General features: G+C 42.3%; 2 protein-coding genes across 2 annotated transcripts; one reads left to right on the top strand and one right to left on the bottom strand.

Annotated features, from left to right (window-relative positions):
- The first annotated feature begins 446 nt into the window (after window positions 1–446).
- On the top strand, window positions 447–13,433 carry stmn4 (stathmin-like 4). Its single transcript, XM_085431246.1, has 6 exons — window positions 447–538; window positions 7,880–7,953; window positions 8,175–8,270; window positions 9,808–10,013; window positions 10,634–10,825; window positions 12,239–13,433. Exons 2-6 carry the CDS (start codon window positions 7,941–7,943, stop codon window positions 12,296–12,298), a joined length of 567 nt encoding a protein of 188 aa, XP_085287372.1. The 5' UTR covers window positions 447–538; window positions 7,880–7,940; the 3' UTR covers window positions 12,299–13,433.
- Window positions 13,434–14,607: 1,174 nt separating this feature from the next.
- il17a/f3 (interleukin 17a/f3) lies at window positions 14,608–19,665 on the bottom strand. Its single transcript, XM_085431245.1, has 4 exons — window positions 17,680–19,665; window positions 17,149–17,354; window positions 16,916–17,059; window positions 14,608–15,096 (listed from the first exon to the last, which is right to left on the bottom strand). Exons 1-4 carry the CDS (start codon window positions 17,686–17,688, stop codon window positions 14,973–14,975), a joined length of 483 nt encoding a protein of 160 aa, XP_085287371.1. The 5' UTR covers window positions 17,689–19,665; the 3' UTR covers window positions 14,608–14,972.
- Between the last annotated feature and the right edge of the window lie 443 nt (window positions 19,666–20,108).

Genomic DNA, 20,108 nt, shown 5'->3' with positions numbered 1-20,108 from the left:
CCATAACAACTATGTGTGATACACGGCATGTGCTCGAGATTTTCTTCTCGCTCCTGTATTTACAGTTAGGATCTAAATAATTTAGAGCTCTGCGTGCTTCCTATCTGGGCCTCATGCTGAGACAAAGCTCCCCCAGTTTCTCACACTACTTCCCTGAACTCTCTCTCATGCACAGTACACACACACACACACACACACACACACACACACACACACACACACACACACACACACACACACAGACACACACACACTCCTGCACCATACATTAAAACACTGATTCCACCACCCACCCTGCAGTACAACACAAAGAGCTGACGTCCCTCCCCACCATCCTTCCTGTCTGCTCCCATTGGCTGAAAGGATCAGATGCTGGCAGCGTCTCAGACCAATGAGGCGTCTCCATGGTGATGTCATGGAGGCAGCATCGATGCTGTTGCTGATGCTGTTGCCTGGCGCCTGCATCCTTGCAGCCAGACGGGGTAACCGTAGTCACCGGTTCAACATCAGCAGCGGAGAAGACGCCGTACAGAGGGGGGTAAGTCTGCAGCGCCAGACACACGGCTGCACACATCTGTGTTGCACTGTGTGCCACTTTGGGTTCTTCAGGTTAACTTTCATGGCATGAATGAGCAGTACCTGCATGTGCGTGTATTCAAGCGTGTCCGTGGGGTGGAACAGGGTGAGGGTGAGGAAGGCAGAGTGATGATGCAGCGGCAAAGGTTCCTGCTGATAGGCGACAGAAAGGGAGAGAACCGAGTGTATCGTCAAAGTGTAGAGCGTGAGACATCATTTATTATTGATTCTCCATATGTCCAAATGCAGCTTTGTGTCTGATTTAAGGAAGGAGAGGCAGACAGAGAGACCGGGGAGAAAATGGAGGGTGTTTTGATGTGTTTGTGCATAAGGCAGAGTCATACAGGCGAGGGTCTGAATTTAAAATGTGCTCAGAACCGTCAGAAGTTCAGATTTGTCTGGTTGATCAGGTTTAAGTCTGCAGTTTCTTTGCTGTAGCAGTAATCTCCCAGTGAATTGATTAATATGCATGCATAGCAGCTTTCTAGGAGCAGAAAAACATAACAGTACAACAATCTGTCGAGTCTAAGGAGCTCGGAAAGAAAAGCGTCTGGACTTCTTTAAGTTGCTTGAAGACGTTTCACCTCTCGTCCGAAAAGCTTCTTCAGTTCTAGTCTCAAATGGTGGAAAATGGAGATCCCAGATCTAAGCCCTATTGTCCCTCTTGGGGGACACTCCCACAGGGCTACGATGACCTGGATGACTGAGAACCTTCACGGACAACAATCTGTGAAGACAAAACCAATGTCAGAGGAATGTTTTGTCTCCGAGAGTCTGATCAATCCTGGTGTTTGCTATGAACAATGCTAAGTGATGACACAAGTACAGAGTTATTATTATTAATATTATAATATTAGAAACAAGAAATACAATTACAAGTAGTACATGAAATTCTGCTCCCATGGAAACAAAAAAACGTTCTTCTTGAGCTCAGTGCTGTGAAAAATGGAAATGAGACGACTGCTGTTAGAAAAGCAAATATCAGCTCAAGTACAAATCACAGCTGAAAGAATATGTGTGTTTGTGTTGAGCGAGACATGTGCAGACCATGCCGATCAGTTTCAGAGAACGTTTTGAAATAGGACGATAATAAGATAAGAAGGTTTTATACAGATTTAATCGACTCTCAGAAATGATCTCCTAAACAACAAATTCAGTGAGATGAGAAGGATTTGGAGGAGAAAGTGGTTATATATGACCTATGCAGCTAAACTACAAAATAAATATGATTTAGTGATGCTGAGAAAGAATATGAAATAAAAATGTACGTGGCACATTTATATAGAGGTTAGTAAACACGCTTTAGCTACAAGCCATGCATTCATACTGTGCTGTGCTTCACTCTATAGACATAAAGCACTGTATATTAAATTTAGAATAACCAATTAATTTATTTAAATTTTATCAAATCAGTGTTCGTTACTCTAAGTCTGACCAGAAAAGTGCCCTAATATTACTTTTACCACGAGGCTTAAAGCCTCTCAGGAAGAAAACCTCTTCAGACCTGAGGAAACACACAGTCGGATACAATCTTTCTTTTTTTATCAATCAATAAGTAACTGAATGTCATTTTAATGTTAAAGTGCTGAAAAATATTAAATATTCTAAAATATGACAAATCATTCATGCTGACAATGCTAGCTTAGCTTAGCACAATTTCCGGAAACAAAAGGAAACATCTAGCGTGGCTCTGCTCAGTGCTAATTCCCACTTAGCTGTATTGTTATTGAAGCAGCCAATAAAACCAAGAATTTATGAATGAGTTTCATACTTGTCAGTTTTTTGAGTCAGTCAACTCTCAGGTCTCCTTGCTAAGCTACCTGGCTGTTAGCTCCATCTTTAGCGTAAAACATGAATAGCATCAGTTCTTTTACCTGACTCTCTGCAAGTGGTCAAGGCAAAGATTTAATAATAATAGATTGGATTTATATAGCGCTTTACAATGCCACTATTCATTCACTCTCACATTCACACACTGGTGGAGGCAGCTACGGTTGTAGCCACAGCTGCCCTGGGGCAGACTGACAGAAGCCAGGCTGCCATTTCGCACCATCGGCCCCTCTGGCCAACACCAGTAGGCGGTAGGCCAAGGACACAACGACCAGGACAGAGAGCCCAGGGATCGAACCGGCGACCGTCCGGTTACAGATGCGCTTCCCAACCCCCTGAGCCACGGTCGCCCATTGTGCATGTAACAATGGTCTCAATGGAGGCTCAAATGAGACTGATCCAGAATCATTTGGATCGGTCATGAGGGCAAAATTAATATTCAGTGACTAGTGATAAAAGGTTGCTGGAGGTTGATGGCTGGGAAAATGAGCCAAAAGCTCCGGTCACATGGGCCTAGAGACCTCTCAGTGAGCCCCGTTTTTTCCTTGCGACCCAAACATGCCTGAGAAAATATGTGTATTCCTTGACCGGTTGGCAAAAACGTACATGTGATTGCTTTGGTCACTAGCATGCTGCCACACAGGTGGTGGTTTTGTATAATCTCTGAGTTATAGTGAAACCGTGAACAGTGTGACACAAACTGCAAACGTGGACCATTTTCCTTGAAAGTAAGTAAGTGCACCTCATTCTTTCGTTTTACTACCGCTCAGCTAATAGTTAGCAAGTGTTTACGGCCAAACTACATTCACACTGCTAACAAACAAAGCAACCACCAGGACAAGAAGAAGGTGCAGAACCTTCAATAGATTTCAACCAGCCAGAGCAGCGACTTACAGGAAACACTGCCGACTAGTTGGGGGATATACATTTTCTGATAGCAATCGGTGCTCGCTGCTGTTGTTTGGGGGCTTGTTTGCTTTTTTTCTTTGTTGAACCCTCCTGCCATCCTTTAAAAAACTCACACCCATCACCCTAGGGACCATTCTCAGCCACGCCATAAAAAGACCATATATCCATATTTTATTCCACTTTAAATTAGCCAACCTTGTAAAACTACTTCTCCCTGAAATATTCATGTAAAGTTTCAATTATATTTTCGTTGTTTTAACCCTTCAAATCCCAGTGTTATTACATGAGCGCCCTGTGTTATAAGCCCCAAAAACCAAAAAACGAAACTAAATATTTCCACAAAAAACCAGTTGAAGTAATATGTGATTGTCATTATAAGTAGGCCTTTAGATGGACCAAAGATTGGCACCAACATACATTTTGACCTGCCATTATTTTTTTTGCATTTTTTTTGCAATTTAAAAATTAAAACTTCAAGGCCCTGAGTCTTCATTGACATCCAAGAAAAGAAGAAAAAATAAAATCATATGATGATAATTTGGGGTTGAAAAATAGCGTTTATAATGGAAGTCAATGGGCAGAAAATGGTCCCCAGGGTGATGGGTGTGGGGATTTCTGCTGCTCAGCCATTTTAGGCTGATTTAAGGAATTCACACTGGAATATTAACATTGACAGGTAAAAACTATCCTGTGGCAAGTTTGGTTATATTCCACTGAACACAGTGGAAATGGCAGCCATTTAACACATAGCAGTGGCACAAAAAGGTCCCAAGAAGGCAGGAAGGTTAAGACTCTACCAATTAAGGAGCACAGATTCAAATTCAGTGAATATCATACAGTCGGATAATGAAAAACCTCAACAGCCTATAAGGTAGCTGTCAGCAAAATTTCCCACCAACACCACCCCAAATGTTTCCACCCTCTGTCTCTCTCCCAAACTCGAAGTGACACACTCTTACTCCTGCAGGAAGCAGTGCATTGATCTGCAACCTGGGTGGCTTCATAATATGAGAAGCAGCTGTGTGTGTCCTGTGTGCGTGTGCATTACAACAGTGCAGCAAAGCAGTTCGTTTACTGCTTGATTAGTGTGTGTGTGCTGTGCAAAATCATGTGTTTGTCCTTGTCTGTCCCTCAGGGAACCGTGTCAGGGTGGCCAGGTGAGCCTGAGCTCACTGCAGTATAATGAGCTATCTGTCTTCCTCGGTAATGCGGGTTGTCTCATTAGGACACTTGTGTCTCTGTGTGGAGACGGACGTTCAGGCTTGCTGACAGGCTCATTTGTAGACGGACAGACAGACACTTTTTGGGAAATATGCTCATTTGCTTCTGTCTGAGTAAACGTTCAACAGGCAACTGGCATAGCTTGAAACACACCCAGCACCTTTAATTGTTAGTGCATCCAGATAAAAAGCCAAAAGACAATAAAATAATTTTTAGGTAGTTTCAGCTGTTTACGAACATGTTAAAGCTTTGAGTTTAGCATTTGTGTTATCTCGGTTTTGCTGATGTGATCACATTTGGAGGAAAAGGTGGAGCTCGGGGAGTTATCAGCTAGCACTAGTGCTGGCAGTGTTTAGCATCATTTAATATCAATTCACCATCATATTAAATGGGATTCTAATTTATAGCAAACTGGTTGAAGACTGAGTGGAAACCACTGGTCACTAGAAAATAAACAGTATTCCCCAACTGGTTGCATCTGGTTGAACCTAGTCACACATCACTGGTGTGAGTGGTTGCAGGAAGTTGCTAAATTGCCAACTGGTATACAGGTTTGCTTGTATTAAATTTGGTGGTTTTGGATTCTTTACGGCCAAAAAAGACACGGCTCAAAAGTGGTCCTTTTACTTTAAAAATGATCTTTATTTTACATATCTGGGATATGGAGACCTGAACACACAACCCCAGGTCTGAAGCACAAACGGAAGCCTAGATATTTATAATAATAATAATAATAATTTATATAGGTGCTCTCTACGTCACACCACACTTTAAGTTTCGATCAAAGACTCTGCTTAGTTTCACTTTCTGGCTGCACTCCTAGCTTGCATGGGGAATGGCAACTTGTCTACAAGCCTCGGCAACTACTCACTAAGTGGTTTCCAGTCAGCATCACACTTGGTCAAGCTTCACTACATGCGGCTGGGTTGTTTGCAGGTGACTGTGGCGACTGCCAGTAATCTCCAGCAACCACTCAGCAACCAGTCAGGTAATACATACTCATTTGTCACTGACCAGTCTCTAAGCCCGTGACTGAGGCCTTAATGGACTAACAGAGTGGGACCGGACATCATTAATGTGACACATGCCAGTCGTTTGTTCCTAATGTCAGAAACGACACAAGCAGGCACTCTTCACATGAGAAATTGAGAAGAACTAACAGGACTGATGAATGCTGACTGTAATGGGGCCGCGTGTGGGGTAGACATCGCTCCAAGTACATCTGACTTTCAGTCTGAAGACAGAGCGCCTTTAAATTTAGACTTCACTTGTTATTTGCTTTTCTTTTATTATGTAAGGTTGAGAAAAGGTCCTGATTTGGGCTACAGTGTATCCCACAAAGCTCCATCCTCTAGGTTTTCAAGATGGTGAGTTCAACTAAATCTAAAGGGAACAACATCATACACAGAGATCAAATATAAAAGATGGGTGTAGCCACGGTGACGTTGTCCACTGGCTGGTGGGAGCTCCGTCACTTACCTTTAAAACACAGTGGGAAAGGTCTGAAGATAGCAAATGTCTCAATTAGGCCTGTATCAAGGACCCCAGCTGTTACATGACGTTCAAATGTTGCTTTATTGTTTTCGACCTCACAGTGAGCTGGGTGTGTGTCCTCATGCCAGTGATACTGGTTCCCAGGATTTAAGCAAACGTAATTAGTGTGTGCAGTGGACCGAGGAAGGGTCAGTAAGCTGTGCAGAGCACTCCCAGAATCTAAAAGGATGAGATTATCCAATTAGCACACAAAATGTTTTAGAGCACCGATGAGGCAGATAAGTGTGTCTGTTTGGATTATCGATCAGGCTCATTGAAACAGTTCAGAGTTAAAGAAATGATAGAAGTTTTGATAGAGACACATTTATAACAGCTCAGTGCTGACGAGACCATCTGTTAGGTTTTGTATTGGTGATTGTTATTTATGCTTAGAAATATCTACTCATATATGCTTAGAGTTGTCATTTATGCGGTCACACTCTGACCACACACACACACACACACACACACACACACACACACACACACACACACACACAAAGGCAAGGTACTCTTTGTGTGTGTGTATATGTCGTATGTTAATGAACCTATGCATATTCATGTAACCTCAATAAAAGAGCAGTGTTACGGGGGAGCGGACGAGAGCAACTGGGGTCAAGCGAAGGAACGGCGTTTGTCCGGTTCTCTCCCGTGCACGAGAAACATGAAGAACTTTGCCTACTTCGTGTCTTGCTTGCTGTGTAATTATATTGTCTTCAACGTTCCAGCGAATAGGTTCAAGCTACAAACCTATCACCATCTGAGGAGGAGACGACGGCAGGTGGTTCTACTCTGCTGCCTTTGTGCCTCGGTGCAATCTGCTTTTTTTCAGTTGCCAAATTCATTGAAAAACAGAATTATTGTTGAATTATGAATTATTGAATTTGTTAGGCAAAGGCGGTGTTTTAAAGGTCTGTAGAAGGTTTGCAGCAGCTTCTCTGCCACGCCTCGAAAAATATGCTTGACTTGCAGCTTCTTCAGCTGGATGTTCGACTTTCTGCACATTTACAGTATCTGATAGATGGTAAATGGCCTGCATTTGTATAGCACTTTACTCAGTCCCTAAGGACCTTTACACTACATTCAGTCATCCACACACACACACACTGGTGATGGCAGCTACATTGTAGCCACAGCCACCCTGGGGCGCACTGACAGAGGCGAGGCTGCCGGACACTGGCGCCACCGGGCGCTCTGACCACCACCAGTAGGCAACGTCATCTTGCCCAAGGATATTTGGCATGCAGCCTGGAGGCAGCCTGGGATCGAACCACTGACCTTCTGGTTAGTGGCTGACCTGCTCTGCCACCTGAGCTACAGCCACCCCAGGAAAGTTTCTCAACACACACAAACAAAAGAAACAGTTTAGTAGCCTGAGACGAACTAGAACAGCAGAGCTTCATTCTGCTGTTTGATGAACATTTTACTTTATTTTTTTCCATTTTTAATGGTGAAACAACAACATTTAAAGTGCAGGAACACCCGACTGACTCTGACTTTTTTCTACATGTCAGGTAACTGTTGTTGAGAAGGTCAGAGATCTTTACCCAGAATAGTTTTTGTCTGAAGAGCTCTGATCTGATAATGTGAGCTTTAATTTAAAGTTTATTCTCAGGTGGGATTTTTGCATTACGCTCCGCCTTTATCTTTTTATTCTGACTCTGCTAGAACAGCTTTGCATGAGTCCAATAATCATGACTTGGCTGCTCTACACTTTTGGCTCACGCTGTTGTCTCCTCAGCTTCTTCCTTCTCAGATTGTGCCCTCGATGCTCCTGCATTCAGTGCTCTCTGTCTCTGTCCCTGCACAGCTCTCTGACAGAGTGAGGAGGATCTTCAGCGTCCCTGGAGAGTAACATTTGCAGTGAGACCATGACTCTGGCAGGTAAATGCAGTCGCAGCACAAACCCGTTCACCTCACACGCCCTGCTCCTCTGCTTTAAACACTATACTGCGACCGATCTGTTCAAATATGAGCATGCAGTATTTGTGTCGTGCAGCGTGTCGTTATTATGTCCGCTGGTATGACATAACGAGCATGACTTACGTCGTCAGTCCTCGACTGCGTGCTCATGATTCAGCTTGATCTTCTGTGTGTGTCCTCAGCCTATAAAGAGAAGGTCAAAGAGCTCCCCCTGGTGTCTCTGTTCTGCTCATGCCTGAACCCACGCACTGCAGAAAACCCGACCTACAAGGCAGAAGGTAAAAAATCTCCTTTGCACGAGCACTGGTGTTTATTAGGGGTACAGTCGCTTATAAAAGACCGACAGCAGTCTCTGTGGCTGAAGTTTGATGCTCCTCAAACTTCAGCTCCTCTCTTCCTGTCTGTCTAAAACCAGCAACTTCAGCAACTACAGACAAACACAAGAACATCTCATCCACAGATGTCTCATTAGATCTGCAGTAAACCCAGGCCCACAGTCAGTGCTGACGCACGCTGATCCTTTTGTCCTAATTCTGGGTCTTTCTAAATAATCACCTTTGGAGCTAAAAGTGAGCAAGAAGCAGTTTTGTTTCCCTCTATCTAAATTTGAATCTTTTTAAAGTTATAACAGATCAGGAGTGACTGCAAACTGCAACTAAATTCTGAACATATAACTTATATTTCGGTCTTGGCGTCATTTCTACAGAGTGAAACACTTTCTGTGTTCTTCCTCCAGATCTCTGACTAAAGTAAAACATTCGATCTCAAAGTAAACCAGACTCTCCAAATCATTGACATTTTGCATTTCAGCCTAAGTTTATGCTCCAGCATCGCTCCAGCTGTCAGACGAGGTGTCCGAGTGGCCAAGGCGACGGACTGCTCATCCACTGTGCTCTGCACGCGTGGGTTTGAACCCCATCCTTCTTTCTTATCCAGCTCTTTGTACGTGTGCATAGTGACAATAAAATGTGTTTGCTGCTATTTAAGCGATAGATCTTGGATACTTCTTGGTACATCACAAGGAACCTTTATAATCTCTTTATTGATTTTAAATGTGTTTGGTGCAGCTGACCACGTCATACTTTTACAAACGTGAAAGTTTGAGTTTTGAGCACAGTCAGTGATCATTCAGCATCCAGGCCTCTTTCCTCCTTATTACAAAGTTCCCCGAGGCTCCGTCCCAGGAATATTTGATTTATGTTTATAGCAGCATCTCATTGTGTAATCATAAAGACACATTCCTCTATTTATGGCACCAACTCTAAACATCTAGCTATGATTTAACTGCCTTCCAAACCATTAAAGATCTGTGAAAAGACCAAACTGATTTTAAATGCAAAAAAATTACTGATTAACCCCCTAATATGTATGAAACTGTATAAATACTCAGACATTTAGCTTGATTCGATTTTAAAGCACACGTTGACATTTCTTATTAAATAAAGTGAGTTCAGTCGGTCTGTTTACAGGGATCTCATTATAGACGACTGGTCTCTCTAACCTCGAGATACAGCACATTAGTCCAGCTTCAGTTGAATCATGGAGATGAACAAAACGCTGGCTTGCCTGTGAGGAAGGGTTTGTGTTTGTTTATTTAAATAGATATATATATTTAAAAGAAGCAAAAACAACCCTGCTGCTATCGTTCAGCCATCCTCCAGTACACAGAATAGACTCAAGATCTTTTTGTTCTTGTTCTTTTCTCTGAACGTGTTTCCATGTTTTAAAATATAACATGATGGCAATGTTAAAGACAAACAAAGATGAGGTCATGGATTCAGCTCTGACAGTAAATGCTGCTATCCACCAACACAGATGCAGTGGACTTGGCCTGGTGCGTCATCAAAGACGTAGAAGTTATCGAGCTGAACAAACGCGCATCGGGCCAGGCCTTCGAGGTCATCCTCAAGCCCCCGTCTTTTGACGGCTTGCCTGAACTCAATGCCTCCATGCCGCAGCGCCGCGACCCATCCCTGGAGGAGATCCAGAAGAAGTTAGAGGCGGCTGAAGAGAGGCGAAAGGTGAGGGAGCGGGCGCGTCATCTGAACCGCCAGAAAACATCCGCTGTTTGTGGCTCGTTCAGCCATTGTTAAACATCTGTTAGCACTCTTTGTGTGATTTATCGGAGAGACGGAAATAGGCTTAAAATGAATGAAGGGGAAGTGGGAGGGAGTATTGGAGTGAACGGAAAGAAGGAACTGAGCTGGGGGAGATGAAAAGAGGCAGATGAAAGAGCAGAGACAATCCTGTGAGGACACAAAGACAATGATTCATATTCATCCATCAGAGAGGATGATGGAGCGAGGGCAAGAGACAAACAGGGGAAAGGTGAGGAGAGTGAAAAGATTGTTAGAGATGGAAGAGCGCTCTCTGGAAACGAGGCAATTCCAATTTCTTTGGCTTTACTGGCTCACAGTGATCTAATGTATTAGTTATGAGGTTTGGCCCACCTGAGGACAAAGATTACAGGTGCTGACAACCGCACACATTTCAGTTTGTGTCTGCACCCTTCAACTAGAACATGTTTGACAGTTGAACTTTGTTGAAATAGGTGAAAACTGCAAACAGCCTGCTTATCACCTGCAGTCTGAGTATTGTGTAAAGGATGAGCAGCTGCCTTCACTTCTCCATCTTCCTCCAGTGCCAGGAGGCGGAGCTGCTGAAGCACCTGGCGGAGAAGAGAGAGCATGAGCGCGAGGTGATCCAGAAAGCTTTTGAGGAGAACAACAACTTCATCAAGAACGCCAAGGAGAAGCTGGAGCAGAAGATGGAGGCCAACAAGGAGAACAGGGAGGCTCTGCTGGCAGCCATGCTGGAGAGGCTGCAGGAGAAGGTAATGTGGCCACGCTTAAGCCCCGAGCCTCCCGACCGTTAGAGGGGAGGTCTGCAAACTGATCTCAAACAATCATTGCTTTGTGTGGTTTCTCACACAGCAGACAGCCACAGAACACCAGGGTTCATCTCCCACGTGGGACCATTATTTTTGTTTGGGGGGGGTTAGGTAAAAATCCAGTGCTGATAATGCTGAGCAAGGTTTTTGTGGTGCTGATGTGTCAGTGTAACATATGACATGTAGTAGTTCGACAGCATTGTCACAAATGTCATATTAATGTTACTTTTACGACACCAGGCCAACCATATGTTTTATATATGCACATGTATTTGTGCTTTAACTATGGAGGCAATCTGGCCCATCTTTGACTTTAGTAAAATAAAGCAGCATGAAAAGGTCGTTTATGTGTCTTTGTTCAAACAGAACACGTTTAACTTTGGAGAGACAAACTCTGCTGCTTCTCTTTTCATCCAGTCTTCATGATATCCTGGGATAACGTAGAAACTCCTTTTTATTTTGCTTTTGCAGACAGGAATCAGCTCCCTGCACACCTGTCAATCAGAAATAGCCACGCCCTTAACCTTAAGCCTGATCTGTATCCAGATGGATGAGCCTGACCCACCGTAGAGTTAATATGGCAGGGACCGTTTTTGTACTGGGCTGTAAACCTGCTGTTTGGTGCAGCGTAGTTGGACAGTTAAACGTGGGAGTCTGTGGGGAGGTTTGCTACATTATTGCAAACTGTCTTTTAAATTTGACTTTTGAATGTTTTTCTTCTTTTTCTCTTGCTAAAAAGGATTTATGCAAGCTTTGAAGTTAGAGGGCAGCAGTTTTATATTTTCTCACAGCCAGCTAATAGCTTCGGATGAAGTTACACTGATATTTGTCCATGTGTATCGCAGACTGTGAAAACGACTCTTTACTGTCTCGTGTGTTATTTCTGAACCCAAACTTGTTGCCAGGCAACTTGTTGCCAGGCGACTTGTTGCCAGGCGACTTGTTGCCAGGCGACTTGTTGCCAGGCAACTTGTTGCCAGGCAACTTGTAGCAACACTAATGAAACGTTGCTGGTTTTAGTCTAACACAGAGTGAACATCAACAAGTTCATGTTTTTACTGTTTCAGCTACAAAGTTACAGACATGAGAGACATATTGAGCAAAACGTCAAACACACACTGAGAGCTAAACACGAGTTTTTTGAGTGTAAATGAAGCGAAGCTTCAGCTGAACTTTCTCTTCTGGTTTGGCACTGCTCACAAACCTGATCAGCAACCATGAATATTAGTGCAATGAAATAAAGTTTTTTCAGTTCTTCCCCACTCGCTCTCATTCAAACCTTTACGCCGGCGTCTCCTTCATTAATGAAAATATCTTCCTAAATGATAATGGCACTCATGTTTCTGTGTCTGGCAGGACAAACATGCAGAGGAAGTGAGGAAGAACAAGGAGATGAAGGAGGAGGCCTGCCGGTAGACGAAAAAAAATAAAAAGGGGGAAAACAGTGCATTAAAAGAAGAACTCAACAGCAACTAGGGCAGATTTTGGTTTTCATATTTGATGTATGCTGCGATGATTCTGAGCAAGCTGTATAAAGTTTAGCCACTCTTGATGTTAAAATTTCTCTTTTTTCTAAAGGAACGTGGGAGGGTGGGGGGGGGGGGGGACGTCGGCGCTAATGTTTTATAAAGAGGAACAGCCATCCAATCATGACTGAGTAAAAAAAAGGAATTAGAGCTCCTGTTTTCTGTGTTCAGCATCAGGAGATGATTTTGGTGAAGCTGTGTTTTTTCTTGGCAACGCTTCCAGTTTGGCACAGCCAGAGACGCAGTTTCTCTCCAATTAGACTAAGTATGTGATCATTACCTCATAAAACCTGAAAATCTGTGATGTGCTTTATTCAGACTGGACACAGTAGTTTCAGAGCCTCACTCAGCCATAACCAACTCCACTCCACTGAAAACCAGGATTCATTAAATACACAGGACCAGCTTTAAATATGAAAACACAAAGTGATCTCGGTCCACATGCTCATACTTCTCACTGTTTCTTTCACTCCGTCTGGGGTTTGTCTGTGAATCTCACTAATGCTTTATGAATATGAAACAAATAACTGGGGGGGGACTTTAGCTGTAGTGTAGTCGTAGATCAGTGACATGCATTTGAGTCTCTTAGAGTTAGAGCACTGATTGCACTCTTATTTCATTAAGCACAAGTCAAAGCACACACGGTATTCATACCAGAAGAGCAGTGAACATATACAGTAAAAACATTCACATTACGAGGAGGTGAAACAGTGACTGACTGCAGTTCACAGTTTGGACGTATTTCTGGCTTCGGTGGGTCGATTTGTGATCTGACTGACTTGCTTTGGTGTCTCTGATTGTTTATGGTTTTCACAGCAATTCCAACCTAAAACATTAAAATGGGGATCAAATGTGCTTAAGTGGTTTGGTCATGCTGATTTGATTGAAGTGTCTCAAATGTTTGCGCTGTAACGGGGGAGTCGTACATGGGCTTTGTACTTGCTGTAACTGTGTGTTGCTGTATATCTTCAAGGCTGGGTTGATTGTACCTATTTGGCATGATCAATAAAAGCAGCTTGGCTGAACTCGAACTTTCTCATAATTTTCAGATTTGATGGTGATATTTTTGACACTGATTTCCGTGACAGACAAACACTGGTAGCTGGGATATCACAGCACAATCACAATGATTGCCACTCTGTGTATTCAACTTGCAAAGCGACGTTGGTTCACCAGGGTGGTGATAAAATGGCCATAAGACATTCAGTCTGCTATCAGTTTGCAACTGCATGCAATCTGTAGAAAAACTAGGATGAAATGTGCCGAGACTTTGTCCCGGAATAAAAATGAGATGAGAAAATTCTGGAGAGACGAGATTCAATCGAATCGAATCAAGTCATGTAGAAAGGTGGGAGGAGTTTGGAAGTGATCCAATCAGAAGTAAGCTCCTCGTGTAGCAAAGTTTACCACGCACACCATTCAGTCCCTAGGAAACGGAGGTGGAAGTACAACTAGCTCTCATGCTCTATGTTTCTCCTGAAAAAGCATAAAAAATGTCGATGCCAAGGAGAAAGCAAAGAGTGGACACATCTCGCAACTGATGTCAAAGAAAATAAGACACTTTGTAAAACGTGTAGAGCAACTCTCGGTAAAAACACAAACTTTTATGTATTTATATTTTAGTCGACTGAATCAACTTCAGATTTAGTATTCGATAATCTTCAGCTGGCAAAAAATAGACTGACCCTAAATGAGTTTAGGTGCTTAAATTATGACTAAAACTACATCATAGTTTGGGGCAGGCAGAGATAAGCTGCTACCTACAAGGGAAAAAGCAGTCAAAGGTGTCTCCCAGGGGCTGGGGGTATCGCATAAGCACTTACTTGCAGAAAGGATGAGCTGGGATGAAGGTGGGTTGCAAGGCAGCTTGCAGATGGACATCGAGTGCCACTATAGTCAATTAATATTTAGCTTAAAATGAAAGTTACATGTATGTGAGTCTATAATATTTTACAAAAAAAGGAGCGACCAACAAAAAATAATGCTGTCATTAAAAATACTGTGAAATGCATTTATTAACATAAAGATAATTTGACCTGAGTTTATTATTTGTGTCACAGCTGATTCAGATGTTAAAGATACACATTTTTAATTATGAATTATAATGTTTACAATGAAATGAAAATAGTTCGTATAAAATGTAAAAAGCAAAATACCGAATTAGGAATAAAATAGGAACAAATATAAAAAAGACACATATCCACAAAATTAATATTATTTATCATGTACAAATAATGTCAACAACAATTCAAGGCTCACATTCTTTCGTCTACCATCTCTGATTAAAGTTACAATAAAGCCCTCGCGACCACAAGGGGGCAGACACACACTTTGCAGCTGTTTAAAGCTATCAGAGTCACAAAGCAAGCCCTACTGCTAACAGCTAAGACGGGGAAACGCAAGCACTAAAACATCACACAGGTCAAAAATGACTCTTTCATGTTACACATTTTACTTTCATATCTGAACCTGTTATAACTTAAAGCAAACTTGCAGAATGCAGGTTAGTACAGGGTAAAAACAGCGTGCTGAAAGAAATGCGTTCATCACAAGTCGTCGCCTTCCTACCCCTGAGGTATGACAGTGGGCCTCACACAGGTACAGCCAGCTGTGATCACCTCTGTCCCCAGTGTGAAGATGTACTGCTTCCTCGCCTTCCTCCCTTTTTTCTTAGACGGTTTGAGGACCCTGTTGTGATGCAGGAAAGAGTTGTAAATATATAACTGAAAGGTTACAGCCCCTTCGAGAGCACTGTGTTTGAAGGGGCTTTATATAATGTGGGGGAGATAAATGAAATGAAGGCTCTCAGTTTAATTCAGTTACACGTATTTTGCAAAGGCTGCAAGCTATGCAACGACTTTCTAAACATCTTTGTTTTGTCTTGAATGTGGTTTATATGGGAAACAACAGTGAAAAACCAGAACGTACATCTGTATGTATACTGTGGTTCTGCTTCTATAGAAATGCCTTTGACCTGCTAACTAACACATTACTGTACACAACCTGCACTGCGGTTTTTCAGGATGTTTGTGTTTTTATCACAGATTGCCACAAAGGATGGATCTGATTGGTTCTGCAGCATGACAACAGTGCCAAACAGCCCGGGTGATATGGAGCTATATTTGATGACAAAAGCACAAAATGGGACGGCCCTGATCACAACGTTACAGATTAGGCTGAAGAATCCACGTCGCCCACTCGTGGACCCTCTAAAACTGTGTTTATCAAACAGTGATACCTGGTGACTGCAGACTCATTTGATGGATCTTTTGGAAAATTGAGGAATATAGTTGATCTAAATACAAAACTTTAAAAAAACAAACAAAAAACCCTCAACATTATTCAGCTACCAGACGCCCACATTCATTCGCTGATGTTTGGGAAGAGGTCCGAGTGACAAACGTGTGAGAAAACAATCTTTAAAGACGTGTTGATGCTTATCCAGGCAAGGAAATCCCAAAATGTGGATTCTGTTCTGAGGAAGTTGGATGAGCGACGAAACGTCCGACTGAAAACGCGACGTCCAGATCAACACAAGCAGCTCTTTGGGATTTCTTTGAAGACTAGATTCAAAATGATTTATATTTCAGTTCATATCCACACAAAGTGTATTAAAATACTAAAAAATAGTTTTAAAAATAGTTTAATTAAAAAGTAAACTTAGTAAAAGTAAAGGAAAAATACCAAAGGGCTAATGACAGGGTATTAATTTATTATTAGTAGTAGTAGTAGTAGTATAAATTATTAAATATTGTAAATACTGTAATGTAAAGTATTTTTTAAAAGTAACGTTTAGTACTAAATAGTAAAAAAATATTTTTAATGCCACTCATGACAAAGTTTTGGAGAGAAAAAAACCTCAAAGCTAAATGTTGCGCATCACATTGTGACAAACAAACTAACCACAGAATTTATTGAACAACAAACGAATAACATTTGAAACAAAACGAGTCCTTTCTTTGAAAACTAAAGTCCGAGTGATCACCGCACACTAATTGAAAAACATTGGATACACTTTGTAACGTATCTACAGTTTTTGAATTTAGCTGATGATTTTAAAAAGTTTAAAATATTAAGAAAGAAATTGTGAGGAAGAAAATGTGGTCAGTCGGCATCGGCATGGAAACACCCAGCGGCTCCTGTTTTCTAGGTTAAGTGGAAAGACCTGCTGCTTCTTCCTGTTTGAGACCTGCGCAGTCATATCAGGACGTGAAGTACGGAGAGAAATGTCCAACAAGCGCCAGCGCCGTGTTTGTCTGTGACTGCGCTCCGTTGGTAGAACAGCTTTCACCGATGATGATGGTGAAAACTGTATCCCTGCACTGAGCTCCTACATTTCTGTGGCTGTTGTCTCTTTATGTACTTTGTGCTCAACGAGCTTCAATCTGGATTCTTTCTATTATCAGGGCTGTCTGCAAATGAACTGAAACTGAACACAAGAGCAATTCTAGCTGTTCTGATGAAAACAAAACCAAGTGCAAAGCGAGTATTTTCCACAGCAGCTCACCTGTGGAGGACCAGAACTTCGTACTTGATGGGTTTAGCCTCCAGGCCTCTATCCTCCCCTCCCCCCTGTGGACTCAGACAGCCAGTGGTGAGGCACTGGGCGTTTGAGATATGCTTGGGCAAACGAGAGTCCACGGACGAGTCACTGCGGACGGATGGGTCAGAGAAAAAACACTGTAACCTAAAGATTAACATGGCCCAGTGAAACATAGATGAATAACAGCAGGGTCTTACATGTACGTCCACGGTGACAGAGACATGTTGGCGATGCTTGAGGGAGATTTTGCGGTGAAGTGCGGCAGCACTGAAGGATCTATAACCAACCTCACACTGTTGCCCTTCAGTCCAGCTCTGGGCCCCAGCTTTGCTGAGACCGACTGGCTTTTCCTGGCGCCGTGCAGCAGGGGAGCCAAACTCAGGACCAGCAAAGCTCTCAACACCTAAGCAAGACAAGAGCGCGCAGGCCACAGCGTGTCAAAGTGCTTCATCAGCTAGAACACATGTGAGCAAAGAAAATAGAACTTTACGACTGCTGCCAGTTCCTAGTTGGCTGGATAATCAGTGAATAAATCCAAAAGGCATTTTGTTTTTAATCACTGCCGTGCGTTACAGATTAGGGAAAATGTCGGCATCCTGATTTTGGGACAGCGTCATGAAATAAGTGTTCAGAAATCAAATGTGCTACTTTTTTACATTACATTGTCTAAAAGTGGCTCTAATTTAATAATCACCGATAAAAGTTAAGGATAAAGCAGCTCGACTCACCAGCAGCATGACTGTGTTGCCTCAAAGCCCAGCGTAACTGTGAAGCCCTCCTGTGGTATCCTGTAACGTCTGCAGTCGAGCAGCGGTTATACGCCGGCACACTGAGTTGGTGTGCTGGCAACATGTGAGATGCATTTCCGCTCTGACTGTCACCGATTCTGAAGAAACGCGGCTGATATTCGAAAAGAGTTTTGTTTCCGTGCCGACTAACTGTGCGTGTTATGTGTGATTGTATCATGTAGCATATTTACTATGAAATCTTCAAAACTCTTAAGGTCTTTGGGGTTTTTTTTTTCATTTGACCCCATTTTGACCTGCTACAAAAAGTATAATTGCCCTGCACAAACGTTCAATGTTGACACTTTCAGAAGGTGTCAGACAAAGGTGTGGAAGCTGTCCTGCACCCCTCCGTCGTTTTGAAGTTGTTGGGAAAATTATAATCTGCTTCACAGTTTCATCGGGGGAAATGTTCAGCAACAAACAAAATTAGCAGGGATTGATGTGAAAGTCAAATTCAAGGTGTAAAATGTGATACGGGTGTTCAAATGCAGTTGCAAGGAATTTCGTTTATCAAAAAGCAAAGTGAAATAGTGACAATTACTCTGTGTGTGTGTGTGTGTGTGTGTGTGTGTGTGTGTGTGTGTGTGTGTGTGTGTGTGTGTGCACATCCGCAGAGCTCTGATTATCTCGACTCACATCAAGTTGTAACTTTTATCACTTTAAGAAACAAACAGGAACAAACAAATTAAGCTGAACTGCATCAACTTTCTGTTTTTTCTGAAACATAGAAAATGGTACGCTAGTAACTACACCTACGCACAAACTCACTCTAAACAATGTAGGTCAAGGAAATGCTGACACAGCTTCTGGTAATGAATCAACATACTTCTTAAATGCAAGCCATGTGATAACATCTTCTCTCCTTGTGTAACATATATAGTGAAGTTAGGAGAAATGGTTTCTGAAGAACACCGAAGAAGCTTTCTTTCCAAGCTCTTTAGCTTTCATGTAAAGTGCTTTTAGAAGCCCCAGTTTGGCCCAGATAGCTCAGGTAAAAGCACAAAGCCATCTAAAATCAGGCAAACCAACAGTACTATAGAAACTCAACAATCAAACATGGGTTTTAAAAAACTTCATTTTTAAATAAAGAAGTTTCTTTCTGACTGAGAATGGCCGAGCTAAGATCCCGTTGGACTTCCAGATACAGACGGACAAACAGCTCTAGTGATAGATGTAGCAACACCAACTGATGGCAACATCGGGAAGAATGAACACGAGAAGCTGGAGAAGGACTGAGGGTGAAGGCAGCAGTGGTCTGCGTGGTAACTGGAGGCCTCGGTGCAGTGGCCCCAAAGTAGGCAAGCGGCTCCCGCAGATCCCAAAACCAAGATCTCCAGGAGAGCGCAGGCCCAGGAACGCCATATCTATAAAGTCCATTTATTGGCTGTCGTACCAATTTAAGAATTGTTGAGAGTTTTTGATACTACTTGATATTCATTAATTAAAGAGGAATAGTTAGCTTACCATAGCCTAGCATAAAGCTATGGCAAGCTATGGCAGTTCAAATCTGCCAAAACTGACATTCTGATTGTTTCATTTGTACATTAAGTATAAACAGTCCATGTTGAGGTAGGCTGTGTGTTTTAATGTGCTGTAAACTTCTTTAGCTGGATTAACTTGAGGACTTTCCCATTTCCAGTCTTTAAAACAAGCCAAGCTAAGCTAAACAAAGCTAACTAGCTTATATTTACAGCGGACACACCAGACGGACACTTGCTTTCTCAACTGACACACTATGAAAAAAATAACAACTTAATTATTATCCCATTGTGTCAAACTTTTCAATTAAAGCCAAGCTGAGTTCTCTAATGTTTCAAACCTTTAAAAATGAACCAAAGCCTGAGTGTCCCAAACACAGTGTTTTAGAGAGATATCAACTGAAGTGAAGTTATGGCCAGGCTGTTCACTTTATGGTGCAGTTGGCGAGTGTAGCCGTTTTTCCATATAAACAAACAATTTTAAAATGTTCTATTTTAATAATGTAACCACAGAGCGGGGAGTTAAAGGGAAGCACGCGCTCCCATTTACATGGGAGTTGGTGTAAATCAGGTTGAAACAAACGAGTGCCACAGTGTTAACAGCCTCACACTCACCATAAAAGACCTGATTCAAGTCTCAGTGGATTTAGGATGAACAGATTATTTCTTTTTGTATTGTTATGTTCTTTGAACAAGCATCACTTCCTTACTCAGACACAGCAGCCAAATGTATTTCTCAGTTATGGCGGGTTATGTAACAGTCAAACAGCATAATTATTCCCAAGTTCAAGATTATTTATTGATATGGCTTCTTTCACAAGTATGGCTCTGAAAGCTAGGGTAAAAAAAGTGAGTTAAAGGGAATTACAGAGCAGCGCTGAGCCGCTGATG

Source organism: Copadichromis virginalis, linkage group LG15 (assembly GCF_057382275.1).
Source record: "Copadichromis virginalis isolate Kocher_CV1m ecotype Utaka linkage group LG15, C_Virginalis_male_GT1.1, whole genome shotgun sequence".
Lineage (NCBI taxonomy): Eukaryota > Metazoa > Chordata > Actinopteri > Cichliformes > Cichlidae > Copadichromis > Copadichromis virginalis.
Note: the sequence above shows the minus strand (reverse complement) of the source record. Positions and strands in the feature narration are given on the sequence as shown.